The sequence below is a fragment of the Felis catus genome, chromosome D3, assembly GCF_018350175.1.
Source record: "Felis catus isolate Fca126 chromosome D3, F.catus_Fca126_mat1.0, whole genome shotgun sequence".
In the NCBI taxonomy this organism is placed as follows: domain Eukaryota; kingdom Metazoa; phylum Chordata; class Mammalia; order Carnivora; family Felidae; genus Felis; species Felis catus.
This window is the reverse complement of record NC_058379.1, coordinates 31,919,337-31,938,312: the sequence shown is the minus strand read 5'-3', so window position 1 is coordinate 31,938,312 and position 18,976 is coordinate 31,919,337. Positions and strand designations below refer to the sequence as shown.

The window sequence follows — 18,976 nt, the reverse complement described above, 5'->3', positions numbered from 1 at the left end:
TGAGCCAAAAGCAAGAGTCCAGTGCTTACTCCACTGAGCCACCCAGGCTCCCCTCTTTATGAAGAACTTTCTAATTTCTATTATCTCACTGCCCACATCTTGATTCTTGACACTACCAAGCCTGTTCTACCTGTGAAATCTTTAAACATTTTGACTTCGGATCCTTCCCTTTTCTGTCCCTCACACCTGCTCTTCCACCTCCATAACCCCCCAGTTTTTCCCTGTCAATCCTATTCCCGCGGTCTTTACTTTTCGGCTGAGCCTGTACTCCTCTGGTGACTCTCCACCCTTCATTGCTCCTTAGTTGTCCCAGCAAAGTTCCTTTTCTTCTCCACTTCTTCCGAGCATTCAGCCCGTGTTTGAGGGCGGTGGGGAATGACGCTGACCAATACTGACTCAGGGCCCAGGACTGTAGATGGTGTTTCTAATTTTCTTAGTTTTCCCAATTATCATACTTCAACAATGAATTCCTTTAATTTTCATTACAGCTCAGGAAAGGCCACTCTCTCCTAAGCCCTTGCCGCGGTTAGACTCTTTCAGGAAACGCAGGCGCAGTCGTCCTCGCCCTGGCCTCGCGGGGCATGACGGGCAAAGGGGTGGGGCACGGCGCGGGGGCGCGGGTGGCTCGCGCTGTGCGCGCCCCGGCGGCGGCGTGGTCCTGGTGGGCTGCGGTCCGCGCGCTGCCGCGGCCGCCCTCTTCGGAGGTGGGAGGGGCAGACGGAGCAGGCGCGGGCCCGGCGGAAGCCATGTTTGTGGCGCGCAGTATCGCGGCGGACCATAAGGATCTCATCCATGATGTCTCTTTCGACTTCCACGGGCGACGGATGGCTACCTGCTCCAGTGACCAGAGCGTCAAGGTGCGCGCGGAGCTTTTGGGTGGGGCCGAGCCCAGAAGGAGGGGGAGTGGGGACTTGCATGACCCGCTGTTAGAGCGGAGGGAACGGCGCGTGGAAAGGGGACTACCTCGGATTTTGAGGCACGCCGTTGGACACGAGGTCTGGAACCCAAGGAGTGTGGGCGGCTGGGCTGCTCCGCCGTGCTTGCCCCAGTATTGTGGGGTCACAGCCGCTCCCCCGCTCTCACTCTGCTCTGCGCTTGCGCGGAGGGGGAGGGCGGGCAGGCGTCTTAGCCACGTGCGCGCTCCCGCCAGTGGGGTCCTGGGCAGCACGCGGGTTCTACCTCCTGCAGGTTTGGGTCATTGTGGGCGAGAGCTAGCGATTCGGCTTAGTCTGCGAGAAGGATTTGTCAGACTGCGCGGGTGGGGGAGTACTTGTCCTGTTACCACACTGGTTCAGCCAGAGGCTTTTGCCTCGCCACCTGTAATGCAGTCGGTTCAACGTGTTGTCTCAAGTGCTGTGATGAGCTTGTTGCTCATCTTGAGATTGTTCTCTCCTTGCGTTCATATAGGAAACAAATCCATTTATATCCAATGAAGTTCTCTACTTGTTATTAAAGAAATGGAGTGCTTGTTTCATAAAGTTCATGTAAATGTCTGCACTACTTTGACCAGAATTTTCTGTGATAAGAGGATGGTCTTTGGGATTTAAGAACTTTAGAGATTATTATAGCGTTACCGACAATAGACTTGCAGATGAAAGCTGGAGTTCGGATTATTTGCATTTTCGACAACTCCAAAATAACTGAAAATCTGAAGGATAGTTTTTATTACTTGCCTTTCACATGAGTCAAGTTTGATACCAGTGATCCCTCAATGATGAATTACAGCTGGTGTTCCCTTTCGAAAAAGTGGTGTCACCAAATACATGGAATAACTATAGCGTTCAAATTCCTAAAAGGTTTAAAATCACTTAATTTTTTTTTTTTTTTTTTTTTTATTGTGGTAAGCTAACCATCTTTAGATCTACATTACAGTTCAGTGGCCTTAAGCATAACATTCATGTTGTGCAGCCGTCACCACTATACATCTCTGGAACTTTTTCATCATTCTAAAGTAAAACTCTACTCAATAACTCCTTTTTCTACCCTGCCCCAGTCCCTGGTCACTTCTAATACTCTTCCCTTTTTTTTTTTTTTTTTTTTTAACGTTTACTTATTTATTTTGAGAGAGAGAACAAGTGGGAGAGGAGCAGAGAGAGAGAGGGAGAATCCCAAGCAGGCTCCATGCTCAGCGTAGAACTGGACATGGGGATCGATCTCATGACCCCTGAGAGCATGACTTGAGCCGAAATTAAGAGTCAGGAGCCCAACTGACTGAGCCACCCAGGTGCCCCTCTAATACTCTTTCTTTATAAATTTGACTCTGCTGGGTATCTCTATAAATGTAACCATATAGTATTTGCCCTTTTGTGTTTGGTTCATTTCACTTACCATGATGTTTTCAAGGTTCATCCATATTTGTAGTATGTATTGTAATTTCATTAAGATTGAATGATAATTTTGTTGTATGTGTACACATTTTCTTTAGACATTCATCTATCCACCTGTTTTTGAATATTGCAGTAATTAATGTCTGTTAACTGAATAGGTCATAGATTTTTTTTCCTCATCCACTTATTACTGAATCTCTAAATCTTTCCGTTTGTAGGTTTTGTTTGTTGGAAGTAGTATTGCAATGGAAATCTTCATTACTTTAAGCTTTTTGTGTTTTGAATGATTTCCTTAGCCTAATTCAAGTAGAGAAATTAGTGAATATTTTAAAAGCTTTTGTGAATAATTGGCAGATTGTCTTTTTGAAGGTTATACAATTTTACAGTTAAAGTACTGATTTGATAGGATAATTGTCCATGTCAGGAATTACTAACATTTTTTCTCTAATTTTTAAAATTGTGGTAAGATACACGTAAAATTTACTGTCATAACCATATTTAAGTGTTTATAGTTCAGTGGTATTAAGTACATTCATATCTGTGCAATCATCACCACCATCTATCTACACAACTTTTTCATTTTGCAAAATTGAAACTTTGTACCCATTAAATTATAACTTCCCATTCTCCCTGTCATCACACCCTAGCTACTACCCCCATTGTACTTTCTGTCTATGAATTTGACTAGGTACCTCATATAAGTGGAGTCCTACAGTATTTGTCCTTTTTGTGACTGGATTATTTCACTTAGCATAGTGTCTTTGAAGTTTGCACATGTTGGAGCATGTGCTGGAATTTTCTTCCTGTTTAAGGTTGAATATTACATTATATGTATTGTAAATAACACATTTTGCTTAACATTTATCTGTCAGTGGACTTGGGTTGCTCCTATGTTTTTTGCTGTTGTGGATAATTCTGATATACATATGGGTATGCACATATCTCTTGGAGAACCTGCTTTCAACTCTTTTGGGTATATACCCAGAAGTGGAATTGCTGGATCATGTGGTAATTCTATTTTTAGTTTTTTGAGGAGTTTATCATTTCATTTTTTAAGAGGTTAAAATGTTGTCTTGTTATAATCTATATTTTTGTTGATAGTAAGATTAAGTATTTTGCTTTTGTTTGTTACATAAACAGTTGGTCCTCATTATTAGCCAGTTGTGTATTTGTGAGTTCACTTACTCTTTACAATTTATTTGCGACCCCAAAATCAATATTCTCAGTTATTTGCTTGACATGAGCAGAGTAGCAAAAAATTGGAGTTGCCCAGTGTGCATGTTCCCAACTGAGGTTAAACAGGGTGACACTGCTTTCTATTTTATTTTGTTTTATTTTATTTACTTATTTTAAATTTATATCCAAGTTAGCATGTAGTGTAATAATGAATAATGATTTCAGGAGTAGATTCCAGTGATTCATCACCTATGTATAACACCCAGTGCTCATCCCAACAAGTGTCTTCCTTAATGCCCCTTACCCGTTTAGCCCATCCCCCCTCCCACAATCCCTCCAGCAACCGTGTTTGTTCTCTATATTTAAGAGTCTCTTATGTTTTGATCCCCTCCCTGTTTTTATGTGATTTTTGCTTCCCTTCCCTTCCCTTCTGTTCATCTTAAATACCTCATATGTGTGAAGTCATATGATAGTTGTCTTTCTCTAATTTCACTTAGCATAATACCCTCTAGTTCCATCCACATAGTTGCAAATGGCAAGACTTCATTCTTTTTGATTGCCGTGTGGTACTCCATCGTATATATATGTTATATATATATATATATATATATAATACATATATTATATATATTACATAATATATATAATATATATTATATAATACATATAATATATACATTATATATATTATATATATATTATATATATGTATACCACATCTTTATCCATTCATCCATCGATGGACATTTGGGCTCTCTCCATACTTTGGCTATTGTTGATAGCACTGGTGTAAACATTGGGGTGCATGTGCCTCTTTGAAACAGCATACCTGTATCCCTTGGATAAATGCCTAGTAGTGTTATTGCTGGGTTGTAGCGTAGTTCCATTTTTTATTTTTGAGTAACCTCCATACTATTTTCCAGAGTGGCTGCACCAGTTTGCATTCCCACCAGCAGTGCAAAAGAGATCCTCTTTCTTTGCATCCTTGCCGACATCTGATGTTGCCAGAGTTGTTCATTTTAGTTATTCTGACTGGTGTGAGGTGGTATCTCATTGTGGTTTTAATTTGTATTTCCCTGATGATGAGCGATATTGAGCAGTTTTTCATGTGTCTGTTAGTCATCTGGATGTCTTCTTTGAAGAAGTGTCTGTTCATGTCTTTTACCCATTTCTTCACTGGATTATTTGTTTTTTGGGTGTTGAGTTTGAGAAGTTCTTTATAAATTTTGGATACTAACCCTTTATCTGATATGTCGTTTGCAAATATCTTCTCCCATTCCGTCGGTTGCCTTTTAGTTTTGCTGCTGTTTCCTTTGCTGTGCAGAAGTTTTTATTTTGATGAGGTCCCAATAGTTCATTTTTGCTTTGGTTTCCCTTGCCTCTGGAGACATGTTGAATAAGAAGTTGCTTCAGTGACACTTTTCTTATTTGGACTCTCATACTGTAAACAAGTCTTTTGTTTTTTTGAAAGAGAGAGAGGGAGAGAGAGAATCCCAAGCAGGCTCTGCACTGTCAGTGCAGGGCCTGATGTAGCACTTGAGCTTGTGAACTATGAGATCATAACCTGAGCCAAAATCCAGAGTTAGGCGCTTAACTGACTGAGCCACCCAGGGGCCCCACAAGTGTCCTTATCATTGTCTATTTTGTGCCACATTTTTGTTTTTTTGTTGGTGATTTCACTGTCTAAAATTGTCCCCAAGTATATATAGTGCTGAAGGGGTGCCTAGTGATCTTAGGTGCAAGAAGGCTGTAATATGCCCTGCAGAGAAAATATGTGTGTTAGGAAAGTTTCACTCTGCCATGAGTTGCTGCTGGCTCTGATTTCAGTGTTAATGAATCAATAATATCCACTAAAGAAGTGTCTTTAAATAGATACATACATGAAACGAGATTATGTATTGATTAGTTGACAAATATTTCCCCTGAGAGCAGTGGTTTGGTATTTGCTGGTTCAGTGTTCACAGCAACATTGTAGAACACAACTACTACGATAACAAGACTTGATTGTAACTGTAGTTGTCTCTGTTACCTATGAGAGCACAGATTCCTTGACCCCCTCCTGCTCAGCCTGGTGCCTGGCACTCCGCAGGTCCTTTTATTTTAATGTTTGTTTATTTAGAGAGAGAAAAACAGAGAGAGAGCATGAGCAGGGGAGGAACAGAGAGAGGAGAGACAGAATCCCAAGCAGGCTCTGCACAGTCAGCGAAGAGCCAGATGTGGGGCTCGATCTGATGAACCGTGAGATCGTGACCTGAGCCAAAATCAAGAGTTGGATGCTTAACCGACCGAGCCTCCCAGGCGCCCCCCCCCCCCCCCCCTCAGGTTCTTAATAAACATCTGAATGAATGAATGAATGTTTACTTACTGGTTGTATTATTTTGTGAATTTATGTTCATTTCTTTTGCCTTAATACTGATTCACTCTTTATGTTTGTCATGTTTATAGGAATATTTTGCATAAAATATGTCTTATTTTCTTACAGGTCTGGGATAAAAGTGAAAATGGGGATTGGCATTGTACTGCTAGCTGGAAGGTTAGTATTTTTAGTGATTTTTTAAAAAAAATTGAGATGGTTACTATTTATTTGGTAGTGTCAGTGACTTGCTCTTCTTCTTGAGAGAATTATAAAATGTATACTTTTCCTAAAATATTTTGATTTTAACTGCTAAAGTATCAAAAATATACTTCAGAAAATTTGAGAGTAGGGAAACGTACAATTTCATAGCATTCTAACATAACTATTTTTAGTGTTTTAGTATTTATTACTTATTTGTTCTTTTGCATATTTTTAATAGTTGTGATATTTTGTACAATTTTTATTTTCAGCTTTATTCAGGTAGAATTTTACATACCATTAGAGTCATCAGTTTTAAATGTGTAGTTCAACGAATTTTAGTAAATTTCTATGTACACTTGCATGGCCCTGAAACTTCCCTTGTGACTGTTTGGGGTCAATTCCCATTCTGTACCCAGGCCCTAGGCAACCACTGAAGTGTTTTCTGTCTCTGTAGTTTTACTTTTTCTAGACATTTCATATAAATGGAATTCTACGATATGTAGTAATTTGTGTCTAGCTACTTTCCCTTTTCCTTGAGGTTCATTCATGTTGTGAATTCAGTAGTTTGATCCTTCATACACAATACAATGGCGTTTACTACATTCACAATGTTGGTACAACTACCGCCTTTACCCATTTCCAAAACTATTGCTCTAAAAAAGAAACCTCCATTTCTTGCCTTTTAATTTAACAACATATTTCGTAAACATTTTGGTATGTTTTTAAAGCTTGTTTAAAAACATAAATGTAGCAGTAAAACATGAATATACCAATAAATATACCCTGTTTTTGTTCAACTTGTGATAGCTGGTATAAGTTGTTTCCTTTTTATTGTGATGAACATCTCTTTGTAATCTTTAGTTTTTAGGTAGGTTGTGCTTTACTGGCAATCTAATATTTAACAGAGTCTCACTGGTCTAGTGCATTCTTTAACTAGTAGCTTATATAAATAATAATTAAAAGTGAAACAAAAAAGACCAGATCAAAAAAAGGATAAAAAATAAGAGTGCAAAGTTTACCTTTGAATGACATATTTACCATGTGGAAATTACACGATTATGAAAGTGTTCTGAGATTATTAAGTGTGAAAGTATTAGATATACAGAAGCATGAAACAAATTTTATAAACATAATTGGTGGACTGATGCTTGTTGTTATACTGTATTTTTACTGGAAAGAACAAACGAAATTCTGTCCATGTGAAATTCTTTCTTTTTCTTTCTTTCTTTCTTTCTTTCTTTCTTTCTTTCTTTTCTTTCTTTCTTTCTTTCTTTCTTTCTTTCTTTCTTTCTTTCAGAGAGAGAGAAAGAAAGAAGTGGGGCTCACCTGGTCTCGTGTTTTACCTGAAGTGGGGCTCAAGCTCACCTGATGTGGGACTTGAACTCATGAACCATGAGATCGTGACCTGAGCCAAACAAAGACAGATGCTTAATGACTGAGCCACACAGGCTATAGGTTTTTTTTGTTTTTTTGTTTTTTTTAAGTTTATTTATTTATTTATTTATTTATTTTGAGAGAGAGAAGAGAGGAGAGGAGAGAGTGGGGGAGGGGTAGAGAGAGAATCTCAGGCAGGCTCCACGCTGTCCTCCCAGCTCGATGTGGGCTTGATCTCATGAACCTCAAGATCCTGACCTGAGCTGAAATTAAGAGTTGGACACTTTAAGAGACTGAGCCACCCAGGTGCCCCGATGTGAAATGCTTTGAGACCTTTCTGTTTTTTTCCTTTTGTCAACACGAGAGTTTGAGAATAGTAATTTGACATTTTTCAAATAATAAAGGTAATGCTACTGAGCTTTAAATTATTTTTTCAGAATACAAGGATTTGGGCTTCTCTGTATTTTATCACTCATTGCCTCACTTCCTAGAATAGTCGACTGTCTAGCCAGGTATCAGAGTCATTTAAGCATTTTACTGCTGTAGTTTCTATATAGTGTTAGGCTTTTGAAGCAAACAGTTTTGGTTAGTCTTATTTATTTTATTAGATGGCTGTTTCCTGTAGAGAGAATTTGCAAGTAAAAAAAACGGTGGACTGATAGATCTTTTTTTTTAAGCTTGATAAGGCTAAACTCTGAAGCAGGTCTCTGTTAGTACTGGAAGAGGTCAACTTTATCCAGCTGGATTTTTCTTTATTAGTAAAATGTCAGGGGGTGCCTGGGTGGCTCAGTCGGTTGAGTGTCTGACTTCGGCTCAGGTCATGATCTCGCGGTCTGTGAGTTCGAGCCCCGTGTCAGGCTCTGTGCTGACAGCTCAGAGCCTGGAGCCTGTTTCAGATTCTGTGTCTCCCTCTCTCTGACCCTCCTCCGTTCATGCTCTGTCTCTCTCTGTCTCAAAAATAAATAAACGTTAAAAAAAAAAAAATTAAAAAAAAAAATGTTAGAAGGACTTGACTCCAGAAGGGCCATAATCCTAAGTAGAGAATATCTTCTAAAAGTTAAAAATTTCCAGAACTTAATTGTTTATTTTAATGTAAAATTGAATAGCATTCTGCTCTTATTGAAGACATCTGTGTTGTTTCCTCAAGTAAAACTTTGTGTGAAATATGAGTAAATTTTTGTTTTTTTTTTTTTAAATAATTCCTCAGACACATAGTGGATCGGTGTGGCGTGTGACATGGGCCCATCCTGAATTTGGACAGGTTTTGGCTTCTTGTTCTTTTGACCGAACAGCTGCTGTGTGGGAAGAAATAGTAGGAGAATCAAATGATAAACTGCGAGGACAGAGTCATTGGGTGAGACATTTGTTGGTTTTGGGGGTTTTGGGGAGGAGGGTGCATGATCGCCAAGGAACATCAGTCTTTCCAAGAACACTTCAGGCACTTGATAAGATGTTATCACTCTTCTCTGTGTTTACCAGTTCTATTTTTCCTCTTCCGTGTTTTTCTCCTACTTGTTTATTTAATTTTGTCTTGGGCCTGAAGTGGTACTCAGGAACACTCATGGCATTGTTTAATGATAACTTTCATGATAAATCTGCAGTATTTGCATTGTCCTAGAGTGAGTGCACTCTAAAAATCCATTAAAATATTGTTTTTTTTCCTTTGTGGTTACCTTTGCTTTCTTATAAAATATACTCTTTATCTGGTTCTGCTATTCTCTGCTCTTCCCTGATTGGATGTTTGATTTTAAGAGTCTCATGCTCTACCGACTGAGCTAGCGGGCATGGATGTTTGATTTTAAATAAGAGTATAATGTGTGTACTAGTCAAGTTCCATGTCTATAAAGTGAGGGAATTGAAGTAGATTACCTTTAAGACCCATTCCAATGTTTTTTCTTTTTTTCTTTATTTCTTTAATAGATAATTATGCACAAGGTATAAATGAATGTATACAGTGACAATTTCCTCCCCTTTAGTGACACAGTTGGCTCCCTAGAGTCAACCACTATTATAAGTTTTTTGTGTATTTTTCCGGATATATTCTCTGCCTTTATAAGGACATAAATAACAGTGTTTCCTTCTCTGTTTACCAGTCCTATCCACCTTCCTCTCAACACTAATGCTTGCATGTTATCAATACTACTCTTTTTTTCTGCTGTATATTATAAATTGTGGTAGGATATACGTAACATAATATTTATCATGGTAACTTAAGTGTACAATTCAGTGGCATTAATTGCATTCACAGTGCTGCGTACACATCACCAATATCTGTATATAAACTTAATTTTTCCCAACATAAGTCAGTACCGTTGAATAGTACCTCCTCTTTCCATTTCCCCAACCCCTGGTAACCTCTGTTCTACTTTCTGTCTCTAGGAATTTGACTGCTCTAGGTACCTCATATAAATGGAATCATAGAATATTTGTCCTTCTGTATCTGGCTTGATTCACTAAGCAAAAGGTCCATCCATATTGTTGCAAAGACCAATTTCATTCCTGTTATGGCTGAATAACATTCCATTGTGTGTATATGACACATTATGTGTATCCATTTATCTGTAGATTGATAGTTGGGTTGTTCCTACCTCTTAGCTATTGTAAAAAATGCTGTAACCAAACTCAAGGGATTTGCCACTTGGGGTGCATCAAATTCAACACAACCCAAGAAAGTGTTGAAAGCAAAAACCTGTTTATTATTTGTTACAAGGAGACAAAGAGATAGCTCCCAAAGCACTGTCTCCTTGTGGAGTTAGGAAGGTTTTATCCAGTGTATTGGGGACAGGGGCAGGGAGCTTGCATAAACACTTGGGTTGCTCATGCCTAGGATGTCAACATGCTAGTGTGTACATCAGTGTTCAAAAAATGGTGGAAAACTCCGCCCATAGGAGATCTTAATATAAGGAGCTAAAAGTAGCTTCAGGATAACTTGGGGGCTTCTCTGCTTGTCCTCAGGTCTAGTCCAGCTCACACTGGATCACGTAAGGGGCTATCAGTATCAGGTAAGACACCTAGTTGGGTGTCTCCTTGGTTAGAACTATTGGTTCCCCAAAACAAAATATATTCCCTGCTTTTGTCCCTTTCCCTATTCCCTTCTGCTGATAGCTTTCAGCCTTCTTACTTGATTAACTTCTTGTTGCATCCTAGCTAGCATTGCTACTATGAAATTTGTTATGTAGATATTTGTCTGAAGTCTTGCCTTTAATATTTTTGAGTATGTGCCTAGGAGTAGAGTTGCTGGCTCATATGGTAGTTCTGTGTTTTAACTTTTGGAAACTGCTAAATTATTTTCAGAATGACTGTACCATTTTTCACTCCTACCAACAATGCAGGAGTGTTCCAGTTTTTCCACATCCTTGCCAATGTTTGCTATCTTTTTTATTTTTCCATTATAGCTATCCTAGTGGGTGTGAAACGGCATCTCCTTTTTTTTTTTTTTTTTTTTAATTTTATTTAATTCCAAGTTAGTTAAGATGTAGTCGAATAATGGTTTCAGGAGTAGAATTTAGTAATTCATCACTTACATGTAGCACCCACTCCTCATCCCAACAAGTGCTCTCCTTAATGCCCATCACCCATTTAGCCCATCCCCCCATCTACCTCTCCTCCAGCAGCCCTCAGTTTGTTCTGTGTATTTAAGAGTCTCTTACATTTGCTTCCTCTGTTTTTATCTTATTTTTCTTCCCTTTCCCTATGTTCATCTGTTTTGTTCATTAAATTCCATTTTTTTTTGCATTTCCCTAATGGTTAATGATGTTGAACACATTTTTATGTGTTAATTGGTTATTTGTATATCTTCTTGCAATGTCTTGATTTATAAGAAATTTATTTTTCATGTATATTTGGTTTTACTAACTCAGTTCCTGAGTTACAACTCCCAGAACCCTTGGAATTTCCTAAGTGTACAGAGTGATAAAGGTATCTTTTATTATGTTAATGAGGTGACTTTGGGAAAGTGCCTAAGGTTGGGGGCTGGTTGCCAGTGAAGCCAACCTTGTGATTAGAGGGCTAGAACTTTCTGTGTCATCCCCAGCCTCTGGGGAGGTAAGAGAGGCTGGAAGTTGAATCGCTTGCCATTGGCTAATGTGTTAATCAGTCATGTCCTTGTAATGAATGAAATCTCCATAAAAACCCCAGAGAACATGGTTCAGAGAGTTTTGGGGTTGGTGAACTTGTGGAAATGTGGGGAGAGTGGTTAGCCTGGAGAGGGCATAGAAGCTTCTTACCCTTTCCCCATACCTTGCTCTATGCATCTCTCCCATCAGGCCGTTCCTGAGTTCTATCCTTTGATAATAAATTGGTAATCTATTAAGGGAAATGTCTGAGGTTTGAGAGCTGCTTAGGTGTCCGAAGTGGGGGCAGTCTTGCACGATTGAACTCTTAATCTGTGGAATCTGATGCTGTTTCTGGGTACATGGAGTCAGAATTGAGTTGAATTCTTGGACAGCTTTACTGCTATCTGAGAATTGTTTGTGTGTGTTGGGGGGGGGGGGCGGGTTCTCCCCCAACCCCCGAACTGGAATTGTTACCAGAATTCTTTACTTCTTTACGGACATGTCTTTTCAAGTCCTTTGACCATTTAAAACAATTTTTTTTTTTTTTTTTTGCTGTTGAGTGGTAGTTCTTTATATTCTGGATATTAATCCCTTTTCAGGTATATGATTTGCAAATATTTTCTCCCATTCTGTGAGTTGCCTTCTCTCTCTCGACAGTCACCTTTGATGTACAAAATGAAGTCCAGTTAATTTTTTTCTTTTGTTTGCTGTGTTTTTGTTTCTTGTGTCATATTCAAGAAATCATTGTCAAGTCCAATGCCATAAAGACTTTCCCCAAAGTTTTATATTAAGAGAATTATAATTTTTAGCTCTTACATAGGTCTTTTGTTCATTTTTACTTAAGTTTTGTATATGGTGTAAGGTAAGGGTACAACTTCATTCATTCTCTCCCCCCCCACCCTTCTTTTTTAAAGTAATCTCTACCCCCAACGTGGGGCTCAAACTTATGACCCTGAGATCAAGAGTCACATGCTATACCAACTGAGCTTTCCAGGCTCCCCCAACTTCATTCTTTTATATGTTAATATCCAGTTTTCCCAGTATCTTTTTTTGGAATGACTGCCCCATTGCCCTTTGTAGTGGCCTCTTTTAGACAACAGGCTTATGCAATGGAATGTAAAAAGCAAGGCAGAAGGGCCCACAGTAACCCCCTGGGTGAATCTAAACAGGCCCATTAGGCAGCCTACCTCAAAGTGTTCATAGGCCCTAACTAACCAATGGGCCACTTACAACCAGGCACAGTTACCAAAAAAGGGAAAGTTCCATATGTCCCCATACCTCCTTTACTTTCCTCCTTTAAATGCAGCCCCCACCTGCTGCCTCATAGCAGACAGCCTGTGCTTTGCTCTCCTCTCCCTAACTCCCTTGTGTTCTATTCGATAAACTTCTATCTCCTTTGTTCTGCCTCAGGTGAATCCTTTCACTGCCCTTGCCTCCAGCTTCCACCCTTTAGGGTTGCCCCACATTTAGGGGCCCCCATCTGATCAGGAGAGACACCACACCCTTTCCCATTTGAGTGGTCTTGGCATCCTTATTGAAACTCAGTTGACCATATATAGAGGGTTTATTTCTGGACTCTATTCTGTTCCATTGCTGTATGGGTTTCCTTAATGGCAATACCATAGTATTCTAGTTACTCTAGATTTGTAGCTTGCATGCTATAAATTTTTTAAAAAAATTTATTTAAGTAATTTCTATACCTAATGTGGCACTTGAACTCATGACCCCAAGATTAAGAGTCACACGCTCTACCAACTGAGCCAGCCAGGTGCCCCTACAGTTTTTTTTTTCATTAAAAAAAATGTTTTTTAATGTTTTATTTATTTGTGTGTGTGTGTGAGAGAGAGAGAGAGAGAGAGAGAGAGAGAGAGAGAGAGAGAGACAGAGCATGAGCAGGGAAGGGCAGAAAGAGAGAGAGACAGAATCTGAAGCAGGCTCCAGGCACTGAGCTGTAAGCACAGAGCCCCATGTGGGGCTCTAAACCCATAAACTCTGAGATCATGACCTGAACCGAAGTCAGACACAAAACTGACTGAGACACTCAGGTGTTCTGTTTTAAAATTTGTTTTGAAGTTTATTTTGAGAGAGAATGGGAGAGAGAATCCCAAGCAGGATCCTCACTGTCAGCATGTAGCCGGATGTAGGGCTCGAACTCATGAACCGTGAGATCATGACTTGAGCTGAGAGTCTGATGCTTAACCAACTGAGCCACCCAGGCGCCCCACCCCCACAATTTTTTTTTTAATGTTAGGAGGGGCTGGTCTTATGTTTGGCCTAGGCCCTCCCTAAGGCAAACAACTGTTTAAGGGGAGGAGAGAAGAGAAATTTATACTAGGGATTTTTCTAGCAGTCAGTCTGAGATGGGTCAGTATCTGTGGTGGGTTGGCTTGAGGAGTAAGTAGTAACATAGGGTTTTTACTTGAACTTAGTTAAAGATATAGGTTTCCCCTGTTATATGAAAGTAAAGCATTCTTAAGGGAACTTTTCTAAGCTGAAATGGCATAAAGTGGAGAAGCAGTTACCGCTAACTTACATAGAAAAAATTTTGAGCATTCCCAGAACCAAAAAATTACTTCTCTTAGGCTTTTCTTTTTTAAATTTTTTTTTCAACGTTTTTTATTTATTTTTGGGACAGAGCGAGACAGAGCATGAACAGGGGAGGGGCAGAGAGAGAGGGAGACACAGAATCGGAAACAGGCTCCAGGCTCTGAGCCATCAGCCCAGAGCCCGACGCGGGGCTCGAACTCACGGACCGCGAGATCGTGACCTGGCTGAAGTCGGATGCCTAACCGACTGCGCCACCCAGGCGCCCCTTCTTAGGCTTTTCTGATACCTTAGGATACACTTTGCTAATGGATGCATATCATAAATTGAGATAAAGCACAGATGCTCAAAGACAGTTCAAAGCTATGTCAGTTTGATGGTGAGATACTGTGTAGTTCCCAAGGAAGGAGCTGGTGGTGCTATTGTTGAAGCTGAGGGTGCTTCAAGTAGTGGCTTGCAAAAGCAATGTTGAAAGCTGTTTTCACTTTTTGCAAAAGCAAAAATGCTCTTCAGATTTCTTTTGGTTAGCGAGAAAAGGTACTAATTAGGTCTTTTGCAAAAGCAAAGTGGCATAACACAAACCTTTGAAGAGCAGGGGATATCTGTATACTCATTTGTATTTAAACAAATTGTAATACAAGTGTAAATTGTATTTAGTCATTGATCATTCACTATTTCAGCAGTTGTATTGGTATTGGTTATTCAGTGGTGTTTGTAGACAAGAGTTTGCAAAGATACAATCTTTGGGGTTTATGTGATATTCTTTTAATATTGAGACTCCTTAAGATGTATTTTAGTGGGGCGCCTGGGTGGCGCAGTCGGTTAAGCGTCCGACTTCAGCCGGGTCACGATCTCGCGGTCCGTGAGTTCGAGCCCCGCATCGGGCTCTGAGCTGATGGCTCAGAGCCTGGAGCCTGCTTCCGATTCTGTGTCTCCCTCTCTCTCTGCCCCTCCCCCGTTCATGCTCTGTCTCTCTCTGTCCCAAAAATAAATAAACGTTGAAACAAAAAATTAAAAAAAAAAATGTATTTTAGTAACCATAGACACTAAAGTGCTGATTTCTCCATTTTGTTGATATTGTCTGTCAGAAATCTAGGTGTTAGAAAGTAGCTTGTACATACCATATTGGAATTCTGTAATTATCACAATGCCAGCTTTGTACTATTCCCTTGGTCTCTAGTAAATGCCTTCTTTTAAAAGTGGATAGTGGTGATCCACACAGGGCTAACTGGCATTTATGCTTGGAAGATGGAAGTTGCAGGTCTTCCATCTTACTGTTAAAAAATCTTAATTCATTTAATTTACTGCTTGCAGCATACTTGGTGAGACAAAGCTACCTATGTGAAAATTTGAACATTTTCTGGTTCAGTGACTGGTCTGCTTAAGGGAGAGTACCTACTTTTAATAAAGTTAGACTTTCTAAGGTCAACTTTTTTCTACCTTAAAGGGAATAATTAAATTCTTTTTATACATTAAAAAAATTTTGTTTTAATTTTTTTTTTAATGTTTATTTTTGAGAGACAGAGAGAGAGAGTGTGAGTGGGGAAGGGGCAGAGAGAGAGGGAGACACAGCATCCAAGGCAGACTCCAGGCCCTGGGCTGTTAAGACAAAGCCCAGGGTAGGTCTTGAACCCATGAACCGTGAGATCATGACCTGAGCTGAAGTCAGACGCTTACTGACTGAGTCACCTAGGCATCCCCCCACCAATTTTTTTTAATGTTTATTTATTTTTGAGAGAGAGAGAGAGAGACAGAGACAGAGCGTGAATAGGGGAGGGGCAGAAAGAGAGGGAGACACAGAATTTGAAGCAGGCCCCAGGCTTTGAGCTGTCACCACAGAGTCTGATGCGGGGCTCAGACTCACGAACTGTGAAATCATGACCTGAGTTGAAGTTGGACACTTAACTGGCTGAGCCACACAGGCACCCTGGCAATAATTAATTATAGGTCACTCTTACTGCTGGCTGTGTATGTGGTATTTTGCTGTGGAGGAAATTGAGGCCTAAGTGATTTTTAAATAACTTTTTCAAGGGTTACATACCTAGTAAAATAGTGTGATTTCAGAGTCTATGTTCTTTCCACTGTATGATCCTTTATTTTGTATATAAATTTTTTTTTTTTTTTTCAGGTTAAGAGGACAACTCTAGTGGATAGCAGAACATCCGTTACCGATGTGAAATTTGCTCCTAAGCATATGGGTCTTATGTTAGCAACCTGTTCGGCAGATGGTATAGTAAGAATATATGAGGCACCAGATGTTATGAATCTCAGCCAGTGGTCTCTGCAGCATGAGATTTCATGTAAGCTAAGCTGTAGTTGTATTTCTTGGAACCCTTCAAGGTAAGCTTACACAGAAAACCTGATAATGTAATCCTAGTAAAACAAATTTCATAATTTTTAAACTAAGCATTTGATGGTTTAATTTCCTTAAAATGTTTTTCTTAAGTAGTTATGTTTATTATTAAAAAAAAAATTGTGTAGAATAAAAATTCTCCCTAATCTACCCTGCACCTTTCATGTCTCTTGTCCCCTATTTTTATTCCACAGAAGAAGCCAACCATTGTAAATATTTTGGTGTGTACCTTCTGGCTTTTCCCATGTAAATACAAAGAAATATTTAATGTGTGTATAAACATACAAATATATGCCAGTATGCACGTATCATTAAAGGTAGATCCAAAACACACAGATACATATAGACATACATTCTGCTTACTTGAAATTTGCCTTTTTCATTTACAAATACATTGTGTCTACTTTCCCATGTATTAGTATAATTAATCCTACCTTATTTATTTATTAATTTTTTAAATGTTTATTCACTTTTTATTTTTGAGAGAGTGAGCTAGAGAAAGACAGAGCATGAATGGGGTAGGAGCAGAGAGAGAGGGAGACACGGAATCAGAAGCACACTCCAGGCTCTGAGCTGTCAGCACAGAGCCTGATGTAGGGCTCGAACTCATGAATTGTGAGATCATGACCTGAGCCAAAATCTGACACTTAACAGACTGAGTTGCCCAGGCACCCCAGTCCTACCTTATTTTTTTAATTGCTGTATAGAGCATGACTCTGACTAGATCATAGTTGGTTTTAATTAAACTATTTTTAAAAATTAAAAGAAAAACGAATCACTTGGTAAAGAAAAAATTTCAAATAATACAGAGGAGTATAAAATGAAAGGTAAAAAGTTCCTCTACCCTCTAAAAATGCTAATAGTTCTGATTTTATTTATTTATTTATTTATTTATTTATTTATTTATTTATTTATTTATTTATTAAGTAGGCCCCATGCTCAGCGTGGGGCTTGAACTCCCAACTCTGAGGTCAAGAGTCGGATGCTCTACTGACTGAGCTACGTGCCCCTAATAGTTCTTATTTTAGATTTTAATTCTGATAGTTGCTATTATATTGTTTTTAATTTTTAAATTTTTTTTAAGGATTTTGTTTTTAAGTAATCTCTACACTCAACATGAGGCTCAAACCCCCAATCCTGAGATCAAGAGCTGCTTGCTCAACCAACTGAGCCAGCCAGGTGCCCCAGTTGCTATTATATTTTTAAATGATTTACTTATGCCTTTGATTCTGCTATGTTAGCTTTATACAGTATTTATAGTCACTGTATGAAAGATGAATTTATCATTTAGCACATTTATAAAGCTTTCCACTTCTCAAGGTATGACTAGAGAGATGTCTTTTTTTTTTTTTTTTTTTAATGTTTTATTTTTGAGAGAGAGAGAGACAGAGTGTGAGCGGGAATGGGGCAGAGGGAGAGGGAGATACAGAATCTGAAGCAGGCGCCAGGCTCTGAGCTGTCAGCAGAGAGCCCTACTCGGGTCTTGAATTCATGAGCTGTGAGATCACGACCTGAGCTGAAGTTGGATGCTTAACTGACTGAGCCACCCAGGTGCCCCTGATACCTTTTTGTTCTTTTAAGATTTTATTTTTCTACAGCTAGTGTGGGGCTCAAACTTAACAACCCTGAGACCAAGAGTCACATGTTCCACAGACTGAGCCAGCCAGGTGCCCGATAGAGATCTTATTTGTGGAAATGTTGATGGTTTTTTACTTATGTTTGTAATTATCATAATTTCAAATGATATATATCCATTTTTCTACTGAGCGATTTATCAATTTTTAGATTGTATATGGACTCACATTTTTTTAAAAAGGAAATTAGCTTATTTTGTTTCTACCTTCCATTCACCTTTCTGTTTTGTTACGTTGCTTATAAAACTGGTAAAATGTACAACATTTATATTTACATTCTGTAAAAATTTAATACATATACTAATATTTAAAAAAAATATTTTTTAATGTTTATTTATTTTTGAGAGAGAGCGTGAAGGGTGGGTGGGGGGGCATGGGGCGCAGAGACTGAGGGAGAGAACACAGAAGTGGGCTCCAGGCTCTATGCTGTTGGCACAGAGCCCTACTCAGGGCTTGAACTCACGAACTGTTGAGATCATGACCTGAGCCGAAGTCGGACGCTTAACTGACAGAGCCACCCAGGCACCCCAATATAAGTATTTGTCTTTCCCCACAAGTTGATTCTAAAAGTTAACAGCCAAATTTACATTATTAGACTGTAAATATTCGTTATAGATGCAAATCTAATCTTTTTCTTGAAAATTATTGTTCATGCAGAATATCTGGTGTTAACTTTTGTTTTTTTTTTTTTTTTTTCTGATTTTACTTTTTATTTTTAAAAATTTACATCCAAATTAGCATATAGTGCAACAGTGATTTCAGGAGTAGATTCCTTAAGTGCCCCTTACCCATTTAGCCCATCCCCCCTTCCACAAACCCTCCAGTAACCCTCAGTTTGTTCTCCATATTTATGAGTCTTTCCTGTTTTGTCCCCCTCCCTGTTTTTATATTATTTTTGTTTCCCTTTCCTTATGTTCGTTTGTTTTATCTCTTAAAGTCCTCATGTGAGTGAAGTC

At 39.1% G+C, this 18,976-nt stretch overlaps 1 protein-coding gene across 2 annotated transcripts in view; it reads left to right on the top strand.

The window, feature by feature from the left end:
• The first annotated feature begins 617 nt into the window (after positions 1-617).
• SEH1L (SEH1 like nucleoporin) overlaps positions 618-18,976 on the top strand; it is a 33,698-nt gene continuing 15,339 nt past the window's right edge. Inside the window, exons 1-4 of one of the 2 annotated variants that reach the window (XM_003994999.5) lie at positions 618-857; positions 5,986-6,036; positions 8,642-8,788; positions 16,162-16,373. In XM_003994999.5, coding sequence (XP_003995048.1) covers positions 747-857; positions 5,986-6,036; positions 8,642-8,788; positions 16,162-16,373 — 521 coding nt within the window. In that variant the 5' untranslated portion in view covers positions 618-746. The remainder of the gene's footprint in view (positions 858-5,985; positions 6,037-8,641; positions 8,789-16,161; positions 16,374-18,976) is intronic. The other variant, XM_003994998.5, reaches the window with a different exon arrangement.